Source organism: Eriocheir sinensis, chromosome 23 (genome assembly GCF_024679095.1).
Source record: "Eriocheir sinensis breed Jianghai 21 chromosome 23, ASM2467909v1, whole genome shotgun sequence".
Taxonomy (NCBI): domain Eukaryota; kingdom Metazoa; phylum Arthropoda; class Malacostraca; order Decapoda; family Varunidae; genus Eriocheir; species Eriocheir sinensis.
In genome coordinates, this window is record NC_066531.1 from 18,447,680 (window position 1) to 18,467,555 (window position 19,876).

The following is a 19,876-nucleotide window of genomic DNA, read 5'->3' on the forward strand; positions in this document are numbered from 1 at the left end:
GTATATATGTGAAAGTGAAGAAAATGATAGTGTTAAGAAAAATCAGGGAGGACTAAGATAGTACAGTGAGAAGGGAATGAGGGAGATATGAGTATGGGGAGAAATGATTAGAGCTGAGCTACAGAGATAGTGAGCAAAAAAAGTCAGCAGAGGGAAAAAGAATGATTGAATGAGGGAAGAGATGTTAAGGTAGAAAAGAGTTGAGCAGGAGTACAGGAGGAGATAATAAAGAATGACAGATTAAGGGAGGAAAAGTAAAGCAGCAGAGAACAAGGGATGATTAAGCATGTGAGAAGGTAGTGGGGGATTACAGAATGGAATTAGGGAGGAGATAATCAGGAGTGAGTGAATGAATGAGGAAAGCATACTGAAGAGTGAGTGAAGGCCTGCCATATTACATATTACTTGAATTTTTCCAAAATAATTTTTTTGCACTCTGCATCAGTTGCACTACTCTCTATCTTTTTCATGTCTTTGATTAGCTGCTCACTTACTTGTAGTTGATCACTTGTTATTCCTTTTCTTTTGAGACCATACTTAGTGTGCAAAGTTAAGTTAGGGTTCCCTAACACCACAGGCTCAAGGGCCAATGTTACAGAGATGAGCACCGAGGCCATGCGCTGCTACAGCGTATGCCCCCAACCATACCTTTACCTTTTGCAAAATGCTCTTAGCTGAGTAAAAATATTATACTAACTGTACAAGTGCCAGATAATGGCAAGCATTGCATACTGCTTGACAGGGCAAAGAACAAAAGCTTCTAAGCATTACAACTGAAATAAACAATGGGAGACACTCAAAGCTTGTTAAATGAACATGACCCGATTTATAACAGGCAAAACCAACAATGGTGCGTTATATACAATGAAAACTGTATAAAAATGTTGCAAGGCACAGCAATATAAGAGCAAAGCATCATAAAACATGCTGAAATACATGATGGAGGACATCAAGAAGGTAACACATGAGTTGTCTTAAATGGAATGCAATAACTTGGTGGTCCTGGGAGACAGCCGAGACTGGAGGTGAAAATGGGATGTAGGACACGGTATGATCTCACAAGCTCTGACCTTGGTGTCTGGGTCATGAAGATATTAAGCTCAGTAGGCACAACTCTGCAGCGGAGGCACATATGATAAAAGCAAATGAGACAAAATAAGGGAACTCATAGTGTAAGAAAATAGCAGGAAAGTTATGCTGCAGTATGTGACACACCAAATTACAGGGCAGAGAGTGATATGTATTTCATAGGCTACATCAGTAAACATGTAGCATTTATTGCAGGAACCACACATTAAAGTTGGATGTAATAAAATATATGTTTTTAGCACACATTAAAGTTGGATGTAATAAAATCATTTGATATGAAACTCCTTGAACTGGCCAACCAAACAAACCACTCTGTCCACCCCCCTTCAAAAAAGCATTATTTTTCACAAGGTTTATGAGGCATTAGTCAAGAATATCAACTGCCATTACATTTTGTCAAAAAAAAAAAAAAAAATCATACCTATGCGATTATGTATATCATATAAAGCAGACAAAAATTGCAAGCTGTAATACAAACAAGATTACTCCTGGAAGCCACATTAATGATGCCAGACACGTGATGATAGACACTTAGTGTGATGAAATTACATGCTGTATTTCACATTATGAAACCAAGCCAAATGTCACTGCAGCACATTATTAGGTAAGGCAGACACCAAAAGCTTGTCACCTGAACAAGATTAAATATAACAGGCAAAATCCACAATAAAGCATTGCATACTGTTGGGTAGGGAAGAGAACAAATGCTTCCAAGCATTACACCTGAAATAAACAATGGCAGATATTCAAAGCTTGTGAGCTGAACAAGATCTGATTTATAACAGGCAAAACCAACAATGGTGCATTACATGCGATATCTGGCAGGGGATTCCTTGCATTACAACTGGAAAGTGGCAGACATCTAAAGCTTGTTAACTGAACAAGATCTGATTTATAACAGGCAAAACCAACAATGGTGCATTACATATGATATCTGGCAGGGAAGATAAATGATTCCTTGCATTACAACTGGAAAGTGGCAGACACCCAAAAGTTGTTAATTGAACAAGATCTGATTTATAACAGGCAAAACCAACAATGGTGCATTACATGTGATATCTAGCAGGGAAGATAAATGATTCCTTGCATTACAACTGGAAAGTGGCAGACACCCAAAGCCTGTTAATTGAACAAGATCTGATTTATAACAAGCAAGCCCAACAATGGTGCATTACTTGCAATATTTGGCAAAGTATATGGAAAAATATTCTTGGCGTAACAAGAGTAATACTAAATAATGGCAAATCCCACAAAGTTTCTCTTCTTTTGACAAAGCCTGTGCTCTTTGCTGCAGGGCTGTCAGAGTCTGTTTGCTCCAGCCAACATTTACTGAAATACCCCTGAGTTATGAGTGAAGTGTTGAAACTGAAGGCAAGTGAAATACTGTGCTTATAAATCTATTAGCATTTGGACTTTGATAGTATAAGGCCAGAGCAAACCTCCTCTCTTGTAACCCATATCTCCTACTAGGCTTAGATCTTGGCATCTTGCAGCATGTTGAACCTGACCTCAGAAAAAATCCATCCCTATTGGATCTAAAAAATTGCTGGCTCTGGGCAAAAACTGCCCAGGAGTTGTAACAGCCTGGGATTTGAGCTAACGTGCCTCCTGGCGCAGACGGCAGACTGTTGTGTGCAGCAATTTTCGCTTTTCATGTCTGAAAATACATGAAAAAATATTTAATCACAATTAATCACAATTCTAAATAATAAAATATGTGCATGTAATTGCATTATTTTCAGTGCTATAAGGACAGTGAATCTAAGCATTGGCATTATGTCTACACGCCAGCTTCGATGGAAGGCTTCACTTACATTGCCTGACAAGAGTAATATTTTCAGGAGATGGGGGAGAGGATACAACTGGAGACTCTTGACAGATATAATTTCAAGATCTACAAGCACCCATTTACCATATATATCTTTGATGTTCAGTCCATACTAAACATTTGTCAATGTGTTGCCACACTAAAAATCTAAAAATTCCCTGTTTCTGCAATGTTAGTCATACCTAAGCCCTGCTAAACCATCCAAGTGAATCAAGAATGAGTTCCGGGTGGCAGTATGAGCCAATACTAAATGGCGCCACTATAACAAAAATTGCCTGCATCATGACGGGCCTGGGCCGACCGCCAGGCCCCTGAAGAAAACCTACCGGCGCTATAGGCAGGTGGGAAAAAAAAAAAAAAAAAAGATCACATCAGAAGAATGGACAAAGGTTTGTTAGTGGCACTTCAAGGTTATGCTACCTCTTCAAAGATTGGCCAGTCATGGTTTAAAGTGGAACAGGATAAACAAGAAACGGGTAGGTATCTGTGGACACTACTGTTACTATCAATTGCCAGCCTATGGCAAAATTTGAACCTATGTTATCAAAAACATAAGACCCATATGCTGATCACTCGACTAATCGTAACGGTACTACAGCCATAGAAACATAATAAAGAGTTTAAATATATCATTCAAAATGTCAACCTTTTTACATACCTTTTTTTTAAGATATGAAGCCTACTGGTGTAACAGTTAAATATTGAACTCAATTTATATGCAGAGATGTGAAGTATGTTATTAAGCTGTAATGTTTCCAACACATTAGTTGTGATTAAAGTAACATGGAATAGTAACTAAAGAGGATAAATTATCACTGAGAACAAGAGGTTCCTTACTATATTGTGGTGAGCTTGATGGCCGAGTCGAGTTTCCTCCAACCCCATCAAGTTCACACCCTGTTGAGAGGCAATTTTTTAATCAAAGTGAAAAATGGATGCAAATGGTCACTAAAACTAGTTATTATACTTGGTGTCACAAATTCGGGCAAAGAATTTAGGGAATGACTCCCGGACTTGGCGTCACTGATGAGGTAAATGATCTTGTGCACTCATTGAGCTATAATATATACATTGTTATAATGTGTATTATTGTCTTGTTACTATATATTACCTACTGATAATGGAAATACATGTCAGGATTAATGATCAAATACAAGGAAAAAAGAATCATGTATGGAAATTGTGAACTTTTAAGTTCATGTAACAAACAAGGTTTATTATACACAAAAAGGTTGGATACTTCAGATGTAAAAGATTTTTGGATATAACATCACCCCCTTCCTCCATATTGGTTCTTTAAAGCAAGGGTTGACTACAGCTGATTATTATTTGCGGCAGGTTTCACGACACTTTTTTTTAGTGCAAAGCATCTGGAAATCAATGATCATTATAAGGAATACTTCTCATGAGTAGCTACTAAAACTTTACAACCTAGAAGGATGCACCATCAGACTGTAAAGGATAGATATGTTATAAGACATAGCTACATTGGTGGATCCAAGGGGGGAGCCCAGGGGGCCCGGGCCCCCCCAATGGTCCTGATACAGGAAAACTAGCTCAAAAGCGCGCTGCAGCTAAAACAATGCTTTGGCACAAAGTCCAGGCCGTTATACCCATTGATTTAGGTCACTCATCCAGTTTTTCAAGACCAGGACTGTCGAGAATGGCTAATCAGTAACGCTAATGCTCCTTCCACCCGCAAAAAGTCTGACGTCCTCCCAAAAAACTCATTTCCTGGATCTGCACCCAAAGACATACCATAACATGGTTCAGTGATCATGGACAAAAAAAATGTTAAGACAATCAATATCCAATCATTTCAGGATACATAAATCAGCATCCATATGAAGGAATTCTACAACTTAAAAGTGATGTTGAGCAGGGCATGCATTAAGTGACTTGCACAGTCTATTTTGTGAAGTCATAATTAGATTAATAACACAACAATCAACAAACACTAGATGAAGTATTCATACCAAAATCAGTACATGGAGCTGGTGCACTGCAATGGGAAGCACATTCCTGCAGCTCACCAAGGGGGTGGCTAAATGTCTTCACCCTTGGCCTCTTTCTTGGACTCTCCCCTTCAGCTGCCACATTCTCTTGGATGATATCGGACGTGTTCGGATCTGTTGGGATGTGGTTGTGTTAGATGTGGAATAACATACGACAGTGGAACATGGAAGGAAAGAGTATGTCCACACGGTAAAATACAGAGATGAGGATTGCACTGCATTAGTTAAGTGATTACAAGATGTAAATTGAAATTCTTTGGATACTGAAAGGATGTACGGGGACAACTGGGTGAGAAGGGAGAGAGATGCAGATTTTGATGTTATATAGCTAGTTACACCAATGAAGACTTAGGACATACGCATTCAGAAAGACCACAATTTTGGCTGCTAGACGGAAAAGCACTAGATGTCAAAGTGCCAGGACATTGAAGGAAGTAATAATAAGAAAAGCAATAATAATTAATAAGTATAAATATATTTCTGATATTTTTGTTTATCTTAATACTAATATTGGAATTTTCAAACACTAAGAATATAATAAATAAATATTGATAAATTAATGAAAATAAATACATTAATTGTACTAATACTACCACAAACGACATTAACATCACTGCACCTAATAGACTGAGCAATAAACTGAGTCTGATATATAACCATAATTAAACTGTCTCTGTCTGAGTGTTATGTGAAGCTTGCTCCATGCACCGTGATAGGAATGGCATAGATGCATGCAGGTTGCTGAGATACTTACAGTCACCAGCCACTTGTAGATATGGCATCAAAATGTGTTGGAAGCATTGGCGGCCAACTTCTATTTATTTAATTATTATTTTCTTTAAACAAAGGAGACAGCTCAAGGGCAACAAAGCGTACTAGAAAAAAAAGCCCCCCAAAAGAGCTTGCGGACTGGCTCTGTGAGCGGAAACAGAGAGTAGTTCTAAACGGTGTTACATCTAATTGGCTCGATGTCAAAAGCGGCGTACCTCAAGGATCAGTGCTTGGCCCCATGCTCTTCTTAATTTATGTTAATGATATCGATGATGGGCTCACTTGCAAAGTATCAAAATTTGCTGATGACACAAAAATTGCTAGTAAAGTAACTGCGACACTCGACGAAGAAGCTTTACAATCAGATATAGATCGACTTGCACGTTGGGCCAATCAATGGCCAATCAATGGCAAATGAAATTTAACGTTGACAAATGTAAAGTGTTGCACATCGGAAAAAATAACAATCGCGTTCGGTACGTAATGAATGGCCAACAACTTTCTGCAGTAAGTAAAGAAAAGGATATTGGAATCACTATATCAAGCGATTTAAAGCCCGGTCAGCATTGTTCAGAGGTAGTTAAAACTGCAAACAAATTGGTTGGCTTCATCGGACGAGTCTTTAATAATAAATCGGAAAAAGTAATATTAAAACTGTATAATTCGTTGGTTCGACCCCGTCTAGAGTACTGTGTACAGTTTTGGTCTCCCTACTACAGAAAAGACATAGAAAAGTTGGAACGGGTCCAACGAAGAGTAACAAAGATGATTCCTAGGTTGAGAAATTTGTCATATGAACAAAGGCTTAAAGAAGTAAATTTATTCAGCCTATCAAAACGAAGAATGCGAGGCGATCTAATAGAAGTGTTTAAAATGTTCAAAGGATTCAGTGATATTAATGTGGAAGATTACTTTACAATTGATCGATCAAATAGAACAAGAAGAAATCACAATTTGAAGATAAGTGGTAAAAGATTCTCGTCGCACGAAGCTAAACACTTCTTCTTCAATCGAGTTGTTAATGTTTGGAACTCTCTACCTTGTGATGTCGTTGATAGTACAACAGTTACGGCCTTCAAGAATAGATTAGACAAGTGTTTTGAATCCAACCAGCATCTAAGATATTATTCATTGTCGTAATAACGTTAAGTTCTTTCGAATACTGGTGTCCTTGTCCGCTTTTATCGCCCGGTTAGTGGTAGCAGTAATGGTAGTTCTTTCCTCTTTCCTACATAAATTCCATACAGTTTTTCCATGCTGCATGGTTCTTTTTCCTTTCCTGCCAGCTTTGGCTGGAGGGATGGGGGCGGTGGGGAGGAGCCTTCGCCTTTGCTGTCCTTCATCTTCCACCTTTGATTAGATAGTTAGTGTAGCTTGTCACAAACAACCTCGTAAGGACCAGCAGGTCTGCTGTTGTTTGTTCTTCCTTTGTGTTCCTTTGTGTACTCACCACTCCCAAACAGACAAAAGTAGAGTCTTGATACACTCTTCTTGAAGGTCAAATTATAGGCAGGAGGAAATGCAGACGATGGAAGGCTGTTCCAAAGTTTATTCAGTGTAAGGGATGAAAGAGTGGAAATGCTGGTTAACTTTTGCATAAGATGTTTGGCAAGATAGAACATGCAGTAATTTACTTAAATTAGAAAAAGTATAGATTTAGGAGGGAAATGGGCAGGCATTGGTTTAGTAATAGGGTGGTGGGGGACTGGAATAGGCTCAGCAATCACATAGTGAGTGCAGGGACGATAGCTTGTTTTAAGAGTAGACTGGATAGCTACATAGACGAGGCTGACAGGTGGTAATGGGGAGGAATCTGGAGCTGTCGTGTGTAGGCCATTCGGCCTCTTGCCGCGGGAGGAGGGGAGGCATGCAGTTAGCAAGTTCAGAACAGCTGTCAGCGTGAAAATTATTAGAATTTCCACATTATCATTATTTATATATATATCACTTACCCCGGCTGGCATCCTTCCGTAATAAATGTAGCTTCACACCAGGCTGTGTCCTCTTTATCACCACAAAGGGACATGATTTGAAACTCCGGCTGGTAAACGTGGCGGCCGCATCGGTGTTATGATTTTTGAACGAGGCAGCGTTGCAATCAGAGTAGAGAAAGATATTGCTGCGAATAGCGGTATAATAACCAGTATAAGTTAGACCAAGATAATTATATTCACCCACTCTTTCCCCCTACAAACCAATGATTCAATGTAAATCATTACTGATGGAAGTCAGCGTGCGTGCTAAAACAATGAGTTTGGAAGAAAAACATGATCACATAGTTTTTAAAGAATGGCAGTAGGGCTACAACCTTGGTTCGTTCCAGAATGTATACAGAACATTAACACATAAAACACATCTAACCACTGGTATCCTCCCACAAATGCAGAGAAAGTAATATAATTGCAGTATAATAATATAACAATAGCATTACTCATGACATGCAGTCAGGCTATATCTACCTAGTAAATATATATATATATATATATATATATATATATATATATATATATATATATATATATATATATATATATATATATATATATATATATATATATATATATATATATATATATATATATATAGTTCCTACTGTTCATTTTAATATTTATGTACCTTTATTTTTCTTATTTAAAATGGGAAATAACCAGACTGAAGAAAAAAGTAGCAACATTTGCTGCTTGATCCCATGTAGCAACACTGCTGATTGGTTCTGGGGGTTGGGGTTGGTGTCTGGAGGGGGGGAGGCGCCTGAATGTAAACAAAGCTACTCCTGCGCCATCTGTTGCAACCGACATACACCACCACCCGTCCACGGTCTCCCATAGAGGCCCCCTCTCCTGTTCTATAGTCTCCTTGTGCTGAACCCTCGAGCTCCCCGTGACGTCACGGCTTGCGCCAACAGAGAAAATTTCCAGACCCTCCACGACTCGACCCTACCAATATAATTCAATGGGCCCTGGGTGAAGGTAACCCCGCCCACACCCATGACTGACGGAAACGCTTTTAATCTACCCCTTATGGCACATACGGTGTGTAAATACATTACGTACCAAATGAACAGCACTGAGTGCCAGGAATCGAACCCGGGCCTTCTGACTATTTTGTGTTGCCCTTGAGCTGTATCCTTTGTTGTAAAAAAAAAAAAAAAAAGTTCCTGTTATTTATTTCTTCCCATGTCCTCTCAGCCCCTGCACCTTCTCGCATTTAAGAAGGGGTCATTTCTGTCCACCTCATCAAAGCTATTTGCCAACTTATACAGCGTGATCAGATCTCTCTCTCAAAATGTGTACCAGTGTCGTTAAGTCCATCTGCTTCAATCTGTCTTCATACGTCATGTCATATTCGAGAGTTCTGGGACCATTTTAGTTGCAATTCTCTGTATCCTTTCTGATATCCTTCTTTTCGTGAGGTGACCACAGAACTGCAGCATACTCAAGTCTTGGTCTTATCAGTGTTATTATTTTCTTCATTGTCCATACAATGGCGTGATACCTTTAGATTTTGCATCATCCTGTGTGTGTGTGTGTGTGTGTGTGTGTGTGTGTGTGTTCTTTACTATTTTTCTTCAAGAAATATAGTTCCATGTCTTAATTAATGGAGTGGGAAAAGGAGGGTGGTTCAATATGATATGTTTCTATTCACTTCACACCTTTCATTAAACTTGTGTAAACATCGTCATCGTGACCCAAATCCAGGACATGGACGATCAGATACTAAATGTTGGATAATATTTAATTCAGAACCACACAAAATTGAGGTTCCTTAACTAATAAATATTAGTTTATACATAAAAAAATAGCTTGTATATAATCATTCAGGAGTAGCCTAAGCTCAAAAAATGTGACTAGAAAACTTGAATATACTTTTTTTTCTCGCTTTAATAACCGCCAGCTTAGTCTCCTGATATGTGCTGTGAATGTTGTCATTAGATAAATCAAATACTGAAGTCAGATCAATGGAACAATGTAGTTATTATTTTGTTGTTATTTTTCTAACAAATAGCACACTGGAAATCCAATTTCTGTGCTGTCAGCATGTCTATAACTGTGTATTCCTCGTCACTTCAACAGTCATTTTGCATGGAGAGAGTGGTACCTTATGTGAAAAGGAGTGGATATAGTTTTTTGTTAGTCCCCAGATAGATAATCCATTGAATTTTATAATAATGCAATAATTTTAATTGTCTATACAGCAACAAGTATTACTGTAGGATTTATTATGTAAACGTGCATAGAGTATTTATTGCACTGTCAGTGTAAATAAATATTTTCCTTAGAGTTTGTTCTTTGCTCATCCAGGTGCTTGGGGAACTATGGCGGGGGTGCCTGGCGAGTTGGGTAGGGGTCCCAGTGAGAGGGTGGAGGTTGGGGTTCCAGGGAGGTTGGAGGTGGGTTACTAGGGAGGGAGTGGGAGTAGGGGTACTAAGGAGAGAAGATGGGGTAGGGGTACGAGGGAGGGGTGGAGGAAGGGTACCAGGGAAGGGAGTAGGGAGGGGGGTGGGGGGTACCAGGGAGGGTGTAGGACGGGGTACCTGGGTATGGGGGAGAATGGGGGAATGGGTAGCAGGGAGGGGGGTAGGGGAAGGGGTACCAGGGAGGGGTGGAGGAAGGGGTACCAGGGAAGGGGAGAATGGGGAAGAGGTAGCAGGGAGGGGGGTGGGGAAGGGGAACCTGGAGGTGGGTTGGGAAGGGGTACCAGGGAGAGGAGTGGGGAAGGGGTACCAGGGAGAGGAGTGGGGAAGGAGTAACAGGGGGGGAAGGGGAACCAGGGAGGGTGGGGAAGAGGTACCAGGGAGGGGGTGGGGAAGGGGTACCAGGGAGGTGGGGGAAGGGGTACCAGGAAGGTGGGTGGGGAAGGGTACCAGGGAGGTGGGTGGGGAAGGGGTACCAGGGAGGGAGGGAAGAGGTACCAGGGAGGGGGTGGGGAAGGGGTACCAGGGAGGGTGGGGAAAGGGGTACCAGGGAGGGTGGGGGAAGGGGTACCAGGTAGGGGGTGGGTGAAGGAGTACCAGGGGAAGGGAACCAGGGAGGGGGTGGGGAAGGGGTACCAGGGAGAGGAGTGGGGGAAGGAGTACCGGGGGGAGGTAAGGGGAACCAGGAGGGGGTGGGGAAGAGGTACCAGGAGGAGGGTGGGGGAAGGGGTACCAGGGAGGGTTGGGGAAGGGGTACCAGGGAGGGAGGGGTACCAGGGAGTTGGGTGGGGGAAGGGGTACCAGGGAGGGTGGTGGTGGAAGGGGTACCAGGAAGGGGGTGGGGGAAGGGGTATCAGGGATGGGGGTGGGGGAAGGGGTACTAGGGAGGGGGTTGGGGAAGGGGTACCAGGGAGGGTGGGGAAGGGGTACCAGGGAGGGGGTGAGGAAGGGGTACCAGCGAGGGGGGATGGGGGAAGGTGTACCAGGGAGGGGGTGGGGGAAGGGGTATCAGGGAGGGGGTTGGGGAAGGGGTACCAGGGAGGGTGGGGAAGGGGTACCAGGGAGGGGTGGGGAAGGGTATCAGGGAGGGTGGGGAAGGGGTATCAGGGGAGGGATGGGGAAGGGGGTACCAGGGAGGGGGTGGGGAAGGGGTACCAGGGAGGGGGTGGGAGAAGGGGGTACCAGGGAGGTTGGGAGAAGGGTACCAGGGAGGAGGGGTTCATGAATGAGGGGGTATCAAAAAGGGTATCAAAGGGTTGAAAAGGGTCTATTGTGTAGCTCTTGAAAGGTATATTTAGGGTTGTAAATGGTTATCGCTATTTCATCACTAAAATACCCTTTTCTACCCTCTACTACCCTTTTCTTCTGAGAGTGTATCATTTGTTTATATTCCCGCAACCCCATACGCTTGTTCATGGTGGCACATACCCTACTACATAATGCCTCCTCCTTCCTTCAGCACCCACAATTTTCACTTTCAACACCTCTGTCAAGCCTTCACCCTCAATTACCTCCTCCACCCTAATGCCTTTTTTAACCATTAACATCACACCTCCTCCCTGTTTTATCTTTCTGTCTCTCCTCCATATGTTGTTTGCACCTTCTCCAATCCCCACCACCTCAATTGGGTCACAACCTAGTTTCCGTCAGCCCCACAATATCAGGTTCTTTGTCTCTCAAATAGTCGTTAATTCTATCCACGATGAAACTATTCCATTAATATTCGTATATGTCACTTTCCACCCTTCCTCCTTTTCTGTTAGTTTTATTCACTTCTTCCTCTCGACCCTATGAACTACTTTCTCACTTTCATATCCATTACTCTCCAAAAAAACTCGTTCTTCTCTTCTTGCGATCTCTTATCATTTAAATCACGAACCTCACCTCTAAAGGCGGCTTTACACCTGGCAATTCGCGGCTGGCAATACAGGCGCGGCAGCATTTTTGGTCTGGGTCTGGGTCTGGGAGCTCTTCTCGCGGCAAGTTCTCTGCAGCTGAGCGTGTCCGTCTTGTATTGCCGACTGGCGGCCAGGTAAACAACATGTCGGCGCCAATAAAACAAGAAATGACAAATGCAGATAACAAGATTTGGAGCCGGGAGGCCGAGGTGGCATTGCTAGAGGAAGTGAGACAGCATCGACACTTGTGGGACCCACAAGATAAGCTCTACAAGAAGCAGAGTCTGCGCAAAACAACTTTTGAGAGAGTGGCAGCAACATTGCGGGGAATGTTTATCTCTTTGCGAGATATCGAAGGTTATTATATAACGGTATTATATAATCACACTATGTAATACCTGGGGGTTGGGATGGCATGTTCCTCCCTTCTCCTTTGTTGTTAAAAGCAACAATAAACAATCAATCAATCAATACTACTTATGATAAAATTCGTTTACTTAAAGTATTTCTACAATATTAGGCTGATGGACCAAACTCATTGTGGTTTTAAGATATGTTAGTAGCCTTTTGGGGTGTCTGGGGTGAATTCATGCCCAGTTTACGTCTTGATGCTCCCGGCGGCTCCTCCCACGTGTGAAGGTACTTTCTCCCGAGAGCACCCAGCCGGTCTAGCCGCTAGATCGTCGCGGCTGTATTGCCCACCAGGAATTGCCACGTGTAAAGTGTGTGTGTGTGTGTGTGTGTGTGTGTGTGTGTGTGTGTGTGTGTGTAATTCACCACGACCTGATCACGTGTTGGACTCGTAATCGCCAGCAGCAGGTACCCTCCCGACATGAGCAAGTGCTCTTTATCGTCGATCTATGGGTACTGCCAGGACCTCACACACCACACACCCCATCCCCTTTGCTCATGGGGGGATAGTAACCACTCCTAGTCAACGGAAATAATCCGGCCTGAGCGGGCTCGAACTGCCGCCCTGTCAGACCGTGAAGCCTGGCAGTGTGTGTGTGTGTGTGTGTGTGTGTGTGTGTGTGTGTGTGTGTGTGTAGTTCATTCATCACAGCCTGATCACGAGTCTCTCTCTCTCTCTCTCTCTCTCTCTCTCTCTCTCTCTCTCTCTCTCTCTCTCTCTCTCTCTCTCTCTCTCTCTCTCTCTCTCTCTCTCTCTCTCTCTCTCTCTCTCTCTCTCTCTCTCTCTCTCTCTCTCTCTCTCTCTCTCTCACAAACACACACACACACACACACACACACACACACACACAGAGAGAGAGAGAGAGAGAGAGAGAGAGAGAGAGCCTCTCTGAGGAGAGTAATAGAGTGATGTGGCACCAGCGCGGCCTCGTGAGGAATCCTTGTGTCGCGCCCACGGGCTCAAGTTAAAATCGATAGACTATACTATGATAGGAATTAGGCCAGTTAACCGGGGGATTAGACAAATTAACTATTTCCCTTATGGAACTAGTCTCGGGCCGACAGTTCAGGCCAAGTATGAGTATCGTCTGAGCTCAAATAAGCCTTCGATGGTACTTAAAATTTTCGGTCATCGGCTCCCAAACCGAGACAGAATCAACTTATTCACTGCCTGAAGACTAACCACATTTACCATGAAAGGAATAACAATAGTGAAGTGTTTCCTTTCATGAAATAATAACTAATTGTTCTTGCTGAATTAAAATTAAGGATCAAGGATAATTTAACCGATGGAAACAGAGAAGAAAGCCACGCCACCTGGCGAGAGAAATTCAAAATATCGCTTCAGACCCACGTGGTTGGTTTTCTCTCAATCCACCACCGGCCTTCACAAAGTAAAGACCAAGGCACTGCAGCCCACCCATTAACTCGGACGCAGTGTGCCTTCTATTACCTGACTGAGGGATACTACACCCGGCAACGAGACTTCAGAGACAACAATATCTTTTGAAACCCGCTTCTCCGCTAAGTGCCCCCAGCAGTTATTTGAGACAGATAGATTTTACTACACGGATCCGGTAGGATTATTATTTGTTTGGCTGTCTGGAGTTGCTTGTTGGATGCCTTCACCACCTAATAGCTGGTAAGCACTTGTTTGTTTGGGATTGTCTGACGGGTGTGTTATTCACTTTGCGAGTGACCTAACTGTTGGGTAGGGTAAATTTACTGATTCCCAACAACTTATACTACTGCTATAACTTCTACTACTACTACTGCTACTACTACTACAGCCGCTCCCACAGGCACATAGACGCTGTGGACCCGTCGGAGGGCATGATGAAGCAGCGGGAGACTGGCATTCATACCAATGACTTCCTGGAGTTTATCGGCAGCGGACACTCCACCGTGCCCAAAGGTAATAGTATTTTTTTTTTTTTTTACATCAAAGGACACGGCTCAAGGACAACAAAAAGAGTACACAAAAAAAAGCCCGCTACTCGCCGCTCCCATAAAAGATAAAAGTAAAGAGTAGCCAAAATAGAGGTCAATTTCGAGTGGAGAGGTGTCTTGATACACTCTTCTTGAAATAAGTCAAGTCATAGGCAGGAGGAAATACAGACGAAGGAAGGTTGTTCCAGAGTTTACCTCTTGCATAAGGGTTTTGGATAGTATAGGGATGAGCATGAGTAGAAAGTCGCGTGCAGCGGGTCCACGGGAGGGAGGGAGGCATGCAGTTAGCAAGTTCAGAAGAGCAGTTATCATGAAGATATCGATAGAAGATAGAAAAAGAGGCAACATAGCGGCGGAATTTAAGAGGTAGAAGGTTGTCAGTAAGAGGAGGAGAGCTGATGAGACGAAGAGCCTTAGACTCCACTCTGTCCAGGAGAGCTGTGTGAGTGGAATTATTGTTATTGTTGTTGTTTCATATGTAAAGATTAATATACGTATTTTTCTTCTACATCTGTCTCTCTCTCTGTCTCTCTCTCTCTCTCTCTCCCTTTTTCTCTCTCTCTCAGACACATACGACCTGGTGGTCATCTCGGGCGCTATGGGCGAAGGTCACATCCCACTCAGTGGCCTCGACGACCTGGTGCGCGTCGCAAAGAACGGTGAGAGAGAGAGAGAGAGAGAGAGAGAGAGAGAGAGAGAGAGAGAGAGAACGTGCGTGCGTGCGTGAGAGTGCGAGTGAGAGTGAGTGAGAGTTTTTACAACAAAGGAGACAGCTCAAGGGCACAAAAAAAGGAAACAATAATAAAAAAAAAAGCCCGCTACTTGCTGCTCTTAAAAAAAATCGAAAGAGGTGGCCGAAAGATTTCGGGAGGAGAGGTGTCCTGATACTCTTCTCTTGAAAGATTTCAAGTCGTAGGCAGGAGGAAATACAGATGAGGGATGAAAGAGTGAAGATGCTGGTTAACTCTTGCATAAGGGGTTTGGACAGTATAGGGATGAGCATGAGTAGAAAATCGTGTGCAGCGGGGCCGCGGGAGGGGGGGAGGCATGCAGTTAGCAAGTTCAGAAGAGCAGTCAGCGTGAAAATAGCGATAGAAGATAAAAAGAGAGGCAACATCACGACGGAATTTAAGAGGTAGAAGACTATCAGCCGGAGGAGGAGAGCTGATGAGACGGAGAGCCTTAGACTCCACTCTGTCCAGAAAAGCTGTGTGAGTGGAGCCCCCCCTACACGTGAGTTGCATACTTCATACGAGGGCGGACGAGGACCCTGTATATGAATAGCAACTGTGCGGGGGAGAAGAGCTGGTGGAGACGATACAGAACGCCCAACCTCGAGGAAGCTGATTTAGCGAGAGAGGAGATATGAAGTTTCCAGTTGAGATTTTGAGTTAAGAATAGGCCGAGGATATTTAGTGTTGAAGAAGGAGACAAATGAGTGTTGTTGAAGAATAAGGGATAGGTGTTTGGAAGATTGTGTCGAGTTGATAGGTGGAGAAATTGAGTTTTTGAGGCGTTGAAGAACACAAGGTTCATTTTACCCCAATCGGAAATGATAGCAAGGTCTGAGGTTAAGCGTTCTGCAGCCTCCAGTCTGGAGTCGTGTAGTCCCTGTTGGGATGGCCTTCTATTGAAAGAAGCTGAAAAATGCAGAGTGGAGTTCTCGACGTTACAGTGGACAGGACAGTTTGTTATGGAAAGAAGATCATTGATGAATAACAAGAAGAGAGTGGCTGATAGGACAGAGCCCTGTGGAACACCACTGTTGATATGTTTAGGGGAAGAACAGTGACAGTCTACCACCGCAGAGATAGAACGGCCGGAAAGGAAACTGGAAATAAAGGAACAGAGAGAGGGATATAATCCGAAAGAGGGCAGTTTAGAAAGCAAAGACTTGTGCCAGACTCTATCGAAGGCTTTCGATATGTCTAGTCCAACTGAGAAAGTTTCACCGAAACGACTAAGAGAGGATGACCAAGAGTTAGTTAAGAGAGCAAGAAGATCGCAAGTAGAACGCCCATTGGGGAACCCATGCTGTCGATCAGATAGAAGGTTAGAAGTGGAAAGGTGCTTTTGAATCTTCCGGATAAGGATTGATTAAAAAGCTTTAGATAGACAGGAAAGTAAAGCTATAGGGCTATAGTTTGAGGAATTAGAACGGTCAGCCTTCTTAGCTACAGGCTGTACAAAAGTATACTTCCAGCAGGAAGGAAAGGTAGATGTTGATAGGCAGAGACGAAAGAGTTTGACCAGGCAGGGTGTCAGCACGGAAGCACAGTTTTTAAGGACAAAAGGAGGCAGTCCATCAGGTCCATAAGCCTTCTGAGAGTTGAGGCCAGAGAGGGCATAACAAACATCATTATGAAGAATCTTAATAACAGGCATAAAGAAGTCAGAGGGGGTATGAGTAGGAGGAATATTCCCAGAATCGTCCAGGGTGGAGTTCTTACAGAAAGTTTGAGGGAAGAGTTCAGCCTTAGAGATGGTTAAGGAGAGGAGGGAAAGAGGAAGAAGTGAAATTGGTGGAGATATTTTTGGCTAGGTGCCAGAAGTCACGGGGAGAATCAGAAAAAGCAAGGTGTTGACATTTTTTATTGATGAAAGAGGTTTTGGTCATTCTGAGAATAGATTTGGCACGATTCCGGGCTGAAATGTAAAGTTCATGGTTAGTAGGAGTGCGAAGGCTCTGGTGGTGTGTGTGTGTGTGTGTGTGTGCGTGTGTATGTACGTGTGTGAGTGTTCGATTGCGTGTTTTGCAAGGTCCGCTGAGTGGGTGAAGGCGCTGGACGCTGGACCCTCAGCTTAGATACTCGTGCGAAGGGCCCGTAGGTTAGCATTGTTCCTGGTCGTGCAGATCTTCCGCCACGACTATTTCCCAAGGCCGGTTGCCGGTCAACTGAACCAGTGCCACTTGCACCAGTACCACATGCACCAGTGCCAACTGAACCAGTGGTCAACTGAACCAGTGGTCAACTGAACCAGTTGTCAAGTGAACCAGTGGTCATTTGAACCAGTGGTCATTTGAACCAGTAACCATCTGAACCAGTGTAAACTGAACCAGTACTACTTGAACCAGTACTATTTCAACCAGTGACCATCTGAACCAGTGGTCATCTGAACCAGTGCTACTTGAACCAGTGCAAACTGAACCAGTACTACTACTTGAACCAGTACTAATTCAACCAGTGACCATCTGAACCAGTGGTCATCTGAACCAGTGCAACTTGAACCAGTGCAAACTGAACCAGTAGTACTTGAACCAGTACTAACTCAACCAGTGACCATCTGAACCAGTGGTCATCTGAACCAGTGCTACTTGAACCAGTGCAAACTGAACCAGTACTACTACTTGAACCAGTACTAATTCAACCAGTGACCATCTGAACCAGTAACCATCTGAACCAGTGTAAACTGAACCAGTACTACTTGAACCAGTACTATTTCAACCAGTGACCATCTGAACCAGTGGTCATCTGAACCAGTGCTACTTGAACCAGTGCAAACTGAACCAGTACTACTACTTGAACCAGTACTAATTCAACCAGTGACCATCTGAACCAGTGGTCATCTGAACCAGTGCTACTTGAACCAGTGCAAACTGAACCAGTACTACTACTTGAACCAGTACTAACTCAACCAGTGACCATCTGAACCAGTGGTCATCTGAACCAGTGCAACTTGAACCAGTGCAAACTGAACCAGTAGTACTTGAACCAGTACTATTTCAGCCAGTGACCGTGTAATACAATTTAACCCTTTTTCGAAGGCCGATGGTACTGTACTCCGTTGTGTAACCCTTTCATTACAGATGGTTACTGGTTCAAATGACCACTGGTTCAAATGACCACTGGTTCACTTGACTACTGGTTCAGTTGACCACTGGTTCAGTTGACCACTGGTTCAGATGACCACTGGTTCAGATGGTCACTGGTTGAAATAGTACTGGTTCAAGTAGTACTGGTTCAGTTTGCACTGGTTCAAGTTGCACTGGTTCGGATGGTCGCTGGTTCAAATGGTTACTGGTTCAGTTGACCACTGGTTCAGTAGACCACTGGTTCAGTTGTCTACTGGTTCAGTTGTCTACTGGTTCAGTTGGCACTGGTGCATGTGGTACTGGTGCAAGTGGCACTGGTTCAGTTGACATGGAACCCCCAAGGCCACATAGAAAATTCACCGGGTTTTCATGAGTGGTTTTCCCGTTGAAGATCGTGACAGACGTGTAGAACCATCACTATAGGATCGCAAAACTGTTCATGGTAATCCCAGCAACTTTTACGAGAGGCTTTTCGTATAGGATGGGAAAGAGCCTACATAGAGACTTCAGATTTGCCTGGAGTAAACTCTGAGGTGGTCTTCCTAGGGTGGGCTGGAAGACGCGCCCCCCAGCGTATGCCCCAATGATTAACTGATTTCCTCCTCTCCGGCACTCCAGGAGGCTTCGTGATCATCGTGATGCGCCTTGAGTACCTACAGACCGTGCCTTCTTACAAGGACAAGCTGGAGCCTTACATGGACCTGCTGGAGGCGGACGGGAAGTGGAAGAAGATAGGGAGAATCGTTGCCAGATTATCGTACTCAGAGCATAGTATTTACCGTTTTTTGACACCTAACTATTGCCAAGAAACATCAGGATTTCACTATTTTAACGATATATATAAATGAATCTAGTTATTGAGCCCCAGGAGACAGTTTTTGGGTCGGAAGTTGGTAAATATAAGAGGCTGAGTACAACTATCTGGCAACATTGGTACAAGAAAACATTTACATTTAGATGGTCAGCAGCTGGCCAGGGGTAGAAGGTCACGTATTTGAAATGATGGTCATAATTCCTTCAGGTGGAGCGGCGCACCGTCCCAAACTATTTCTGTGACAAGGAGGGTCTCGTCTTCGTCTTTCGCATCACTAAGCCTGAGTGAGGAGGAAGAGGAGGGAAGGGAAAGGAGAGAGATGATGAGGAGGAGTTATAGTGGTGCTGTGCCAAGGCTGTCTCTGTGTAACAGCCTTGGCTTTCGTCGCGGCACCCGAGACTGAGGTGTGAATTATCGTGGTATCATGGCGTCTACGATGGTATATGATAGTCTACGCATAGGGCACATTTGTCAGTATTAATCATATTATTGAAAGTGTCGTAAAAATCTGTTTTAGTTTATAAGACTGAGGCTGCAGAATCCTTAACCTCAGACCTTGCTATCATCTCCGATTGGGATAAAATGAACCTTGTGTCCTTCAATACCTCAAAACCCCAATTTATCCACCTTTCAACTCGACACAATCTTCCAAACACCTATCCCCTATTCTTCAACTACACTCAGATGTCACCTTATAATTCTTCAGAACTAAATATCCTCGGTCTGTCCTTAACTCGAAATCTTAACTGGAAACTTCTCATCTCTTCTCTCACTAAATCAGCTTCCTCGAGGTTGGGCGTTCTGTATCGTCTCCAGTTCTTCTGCCCCGCACCGCTGCTATCCATATACAGGGGCCTTGTCCGCCCTCGTAT

General features: G+C 43.5%; 1 protein-coding gene and 1 long non-coding RNA gene across 2 annotated transcripts in view; one reads left to right on the forward strand and one right to left on the reverse strand.

The window, feature by feature from the left end:
* Positions 1-18,517, forward strand: part of LOC127002592 (uncharacterized) — a 97,694-nt gene extending 79,177 nt beyond the window's left edge. Inside the window, exons 4-5 of the mRNA XM_050868676.1 lie at positions 14,229-14,306; positions 18,514-18,517. Coding sequence (XP_050724633.1) covers positions 14,229-14,306; positions 18,514-18,517 — 82 coding nt within the window. The remainder of the gene's footprint in view (positions 1-14,228; positions 14,307-18,513) is intronic.
* LOC127002531 (uncharacterized) lies at positions 1,522-7,816 on the reverse strand. Its single transcript, XR_007756321.1, has 4 exons — positions 7,656-7,816; positions 4,894-5,046; positions 3,755-3,814; positions 1,522-2,746 (listed from the first exon to the last, which is right to left on the reverse strand). It is a non-coding gene; the product is annotated as an uncharacterized LOC127002531 (long non-coding RNA).
* Positions 18,518-19,876: the final 1,359 nt, after the last annotated feature.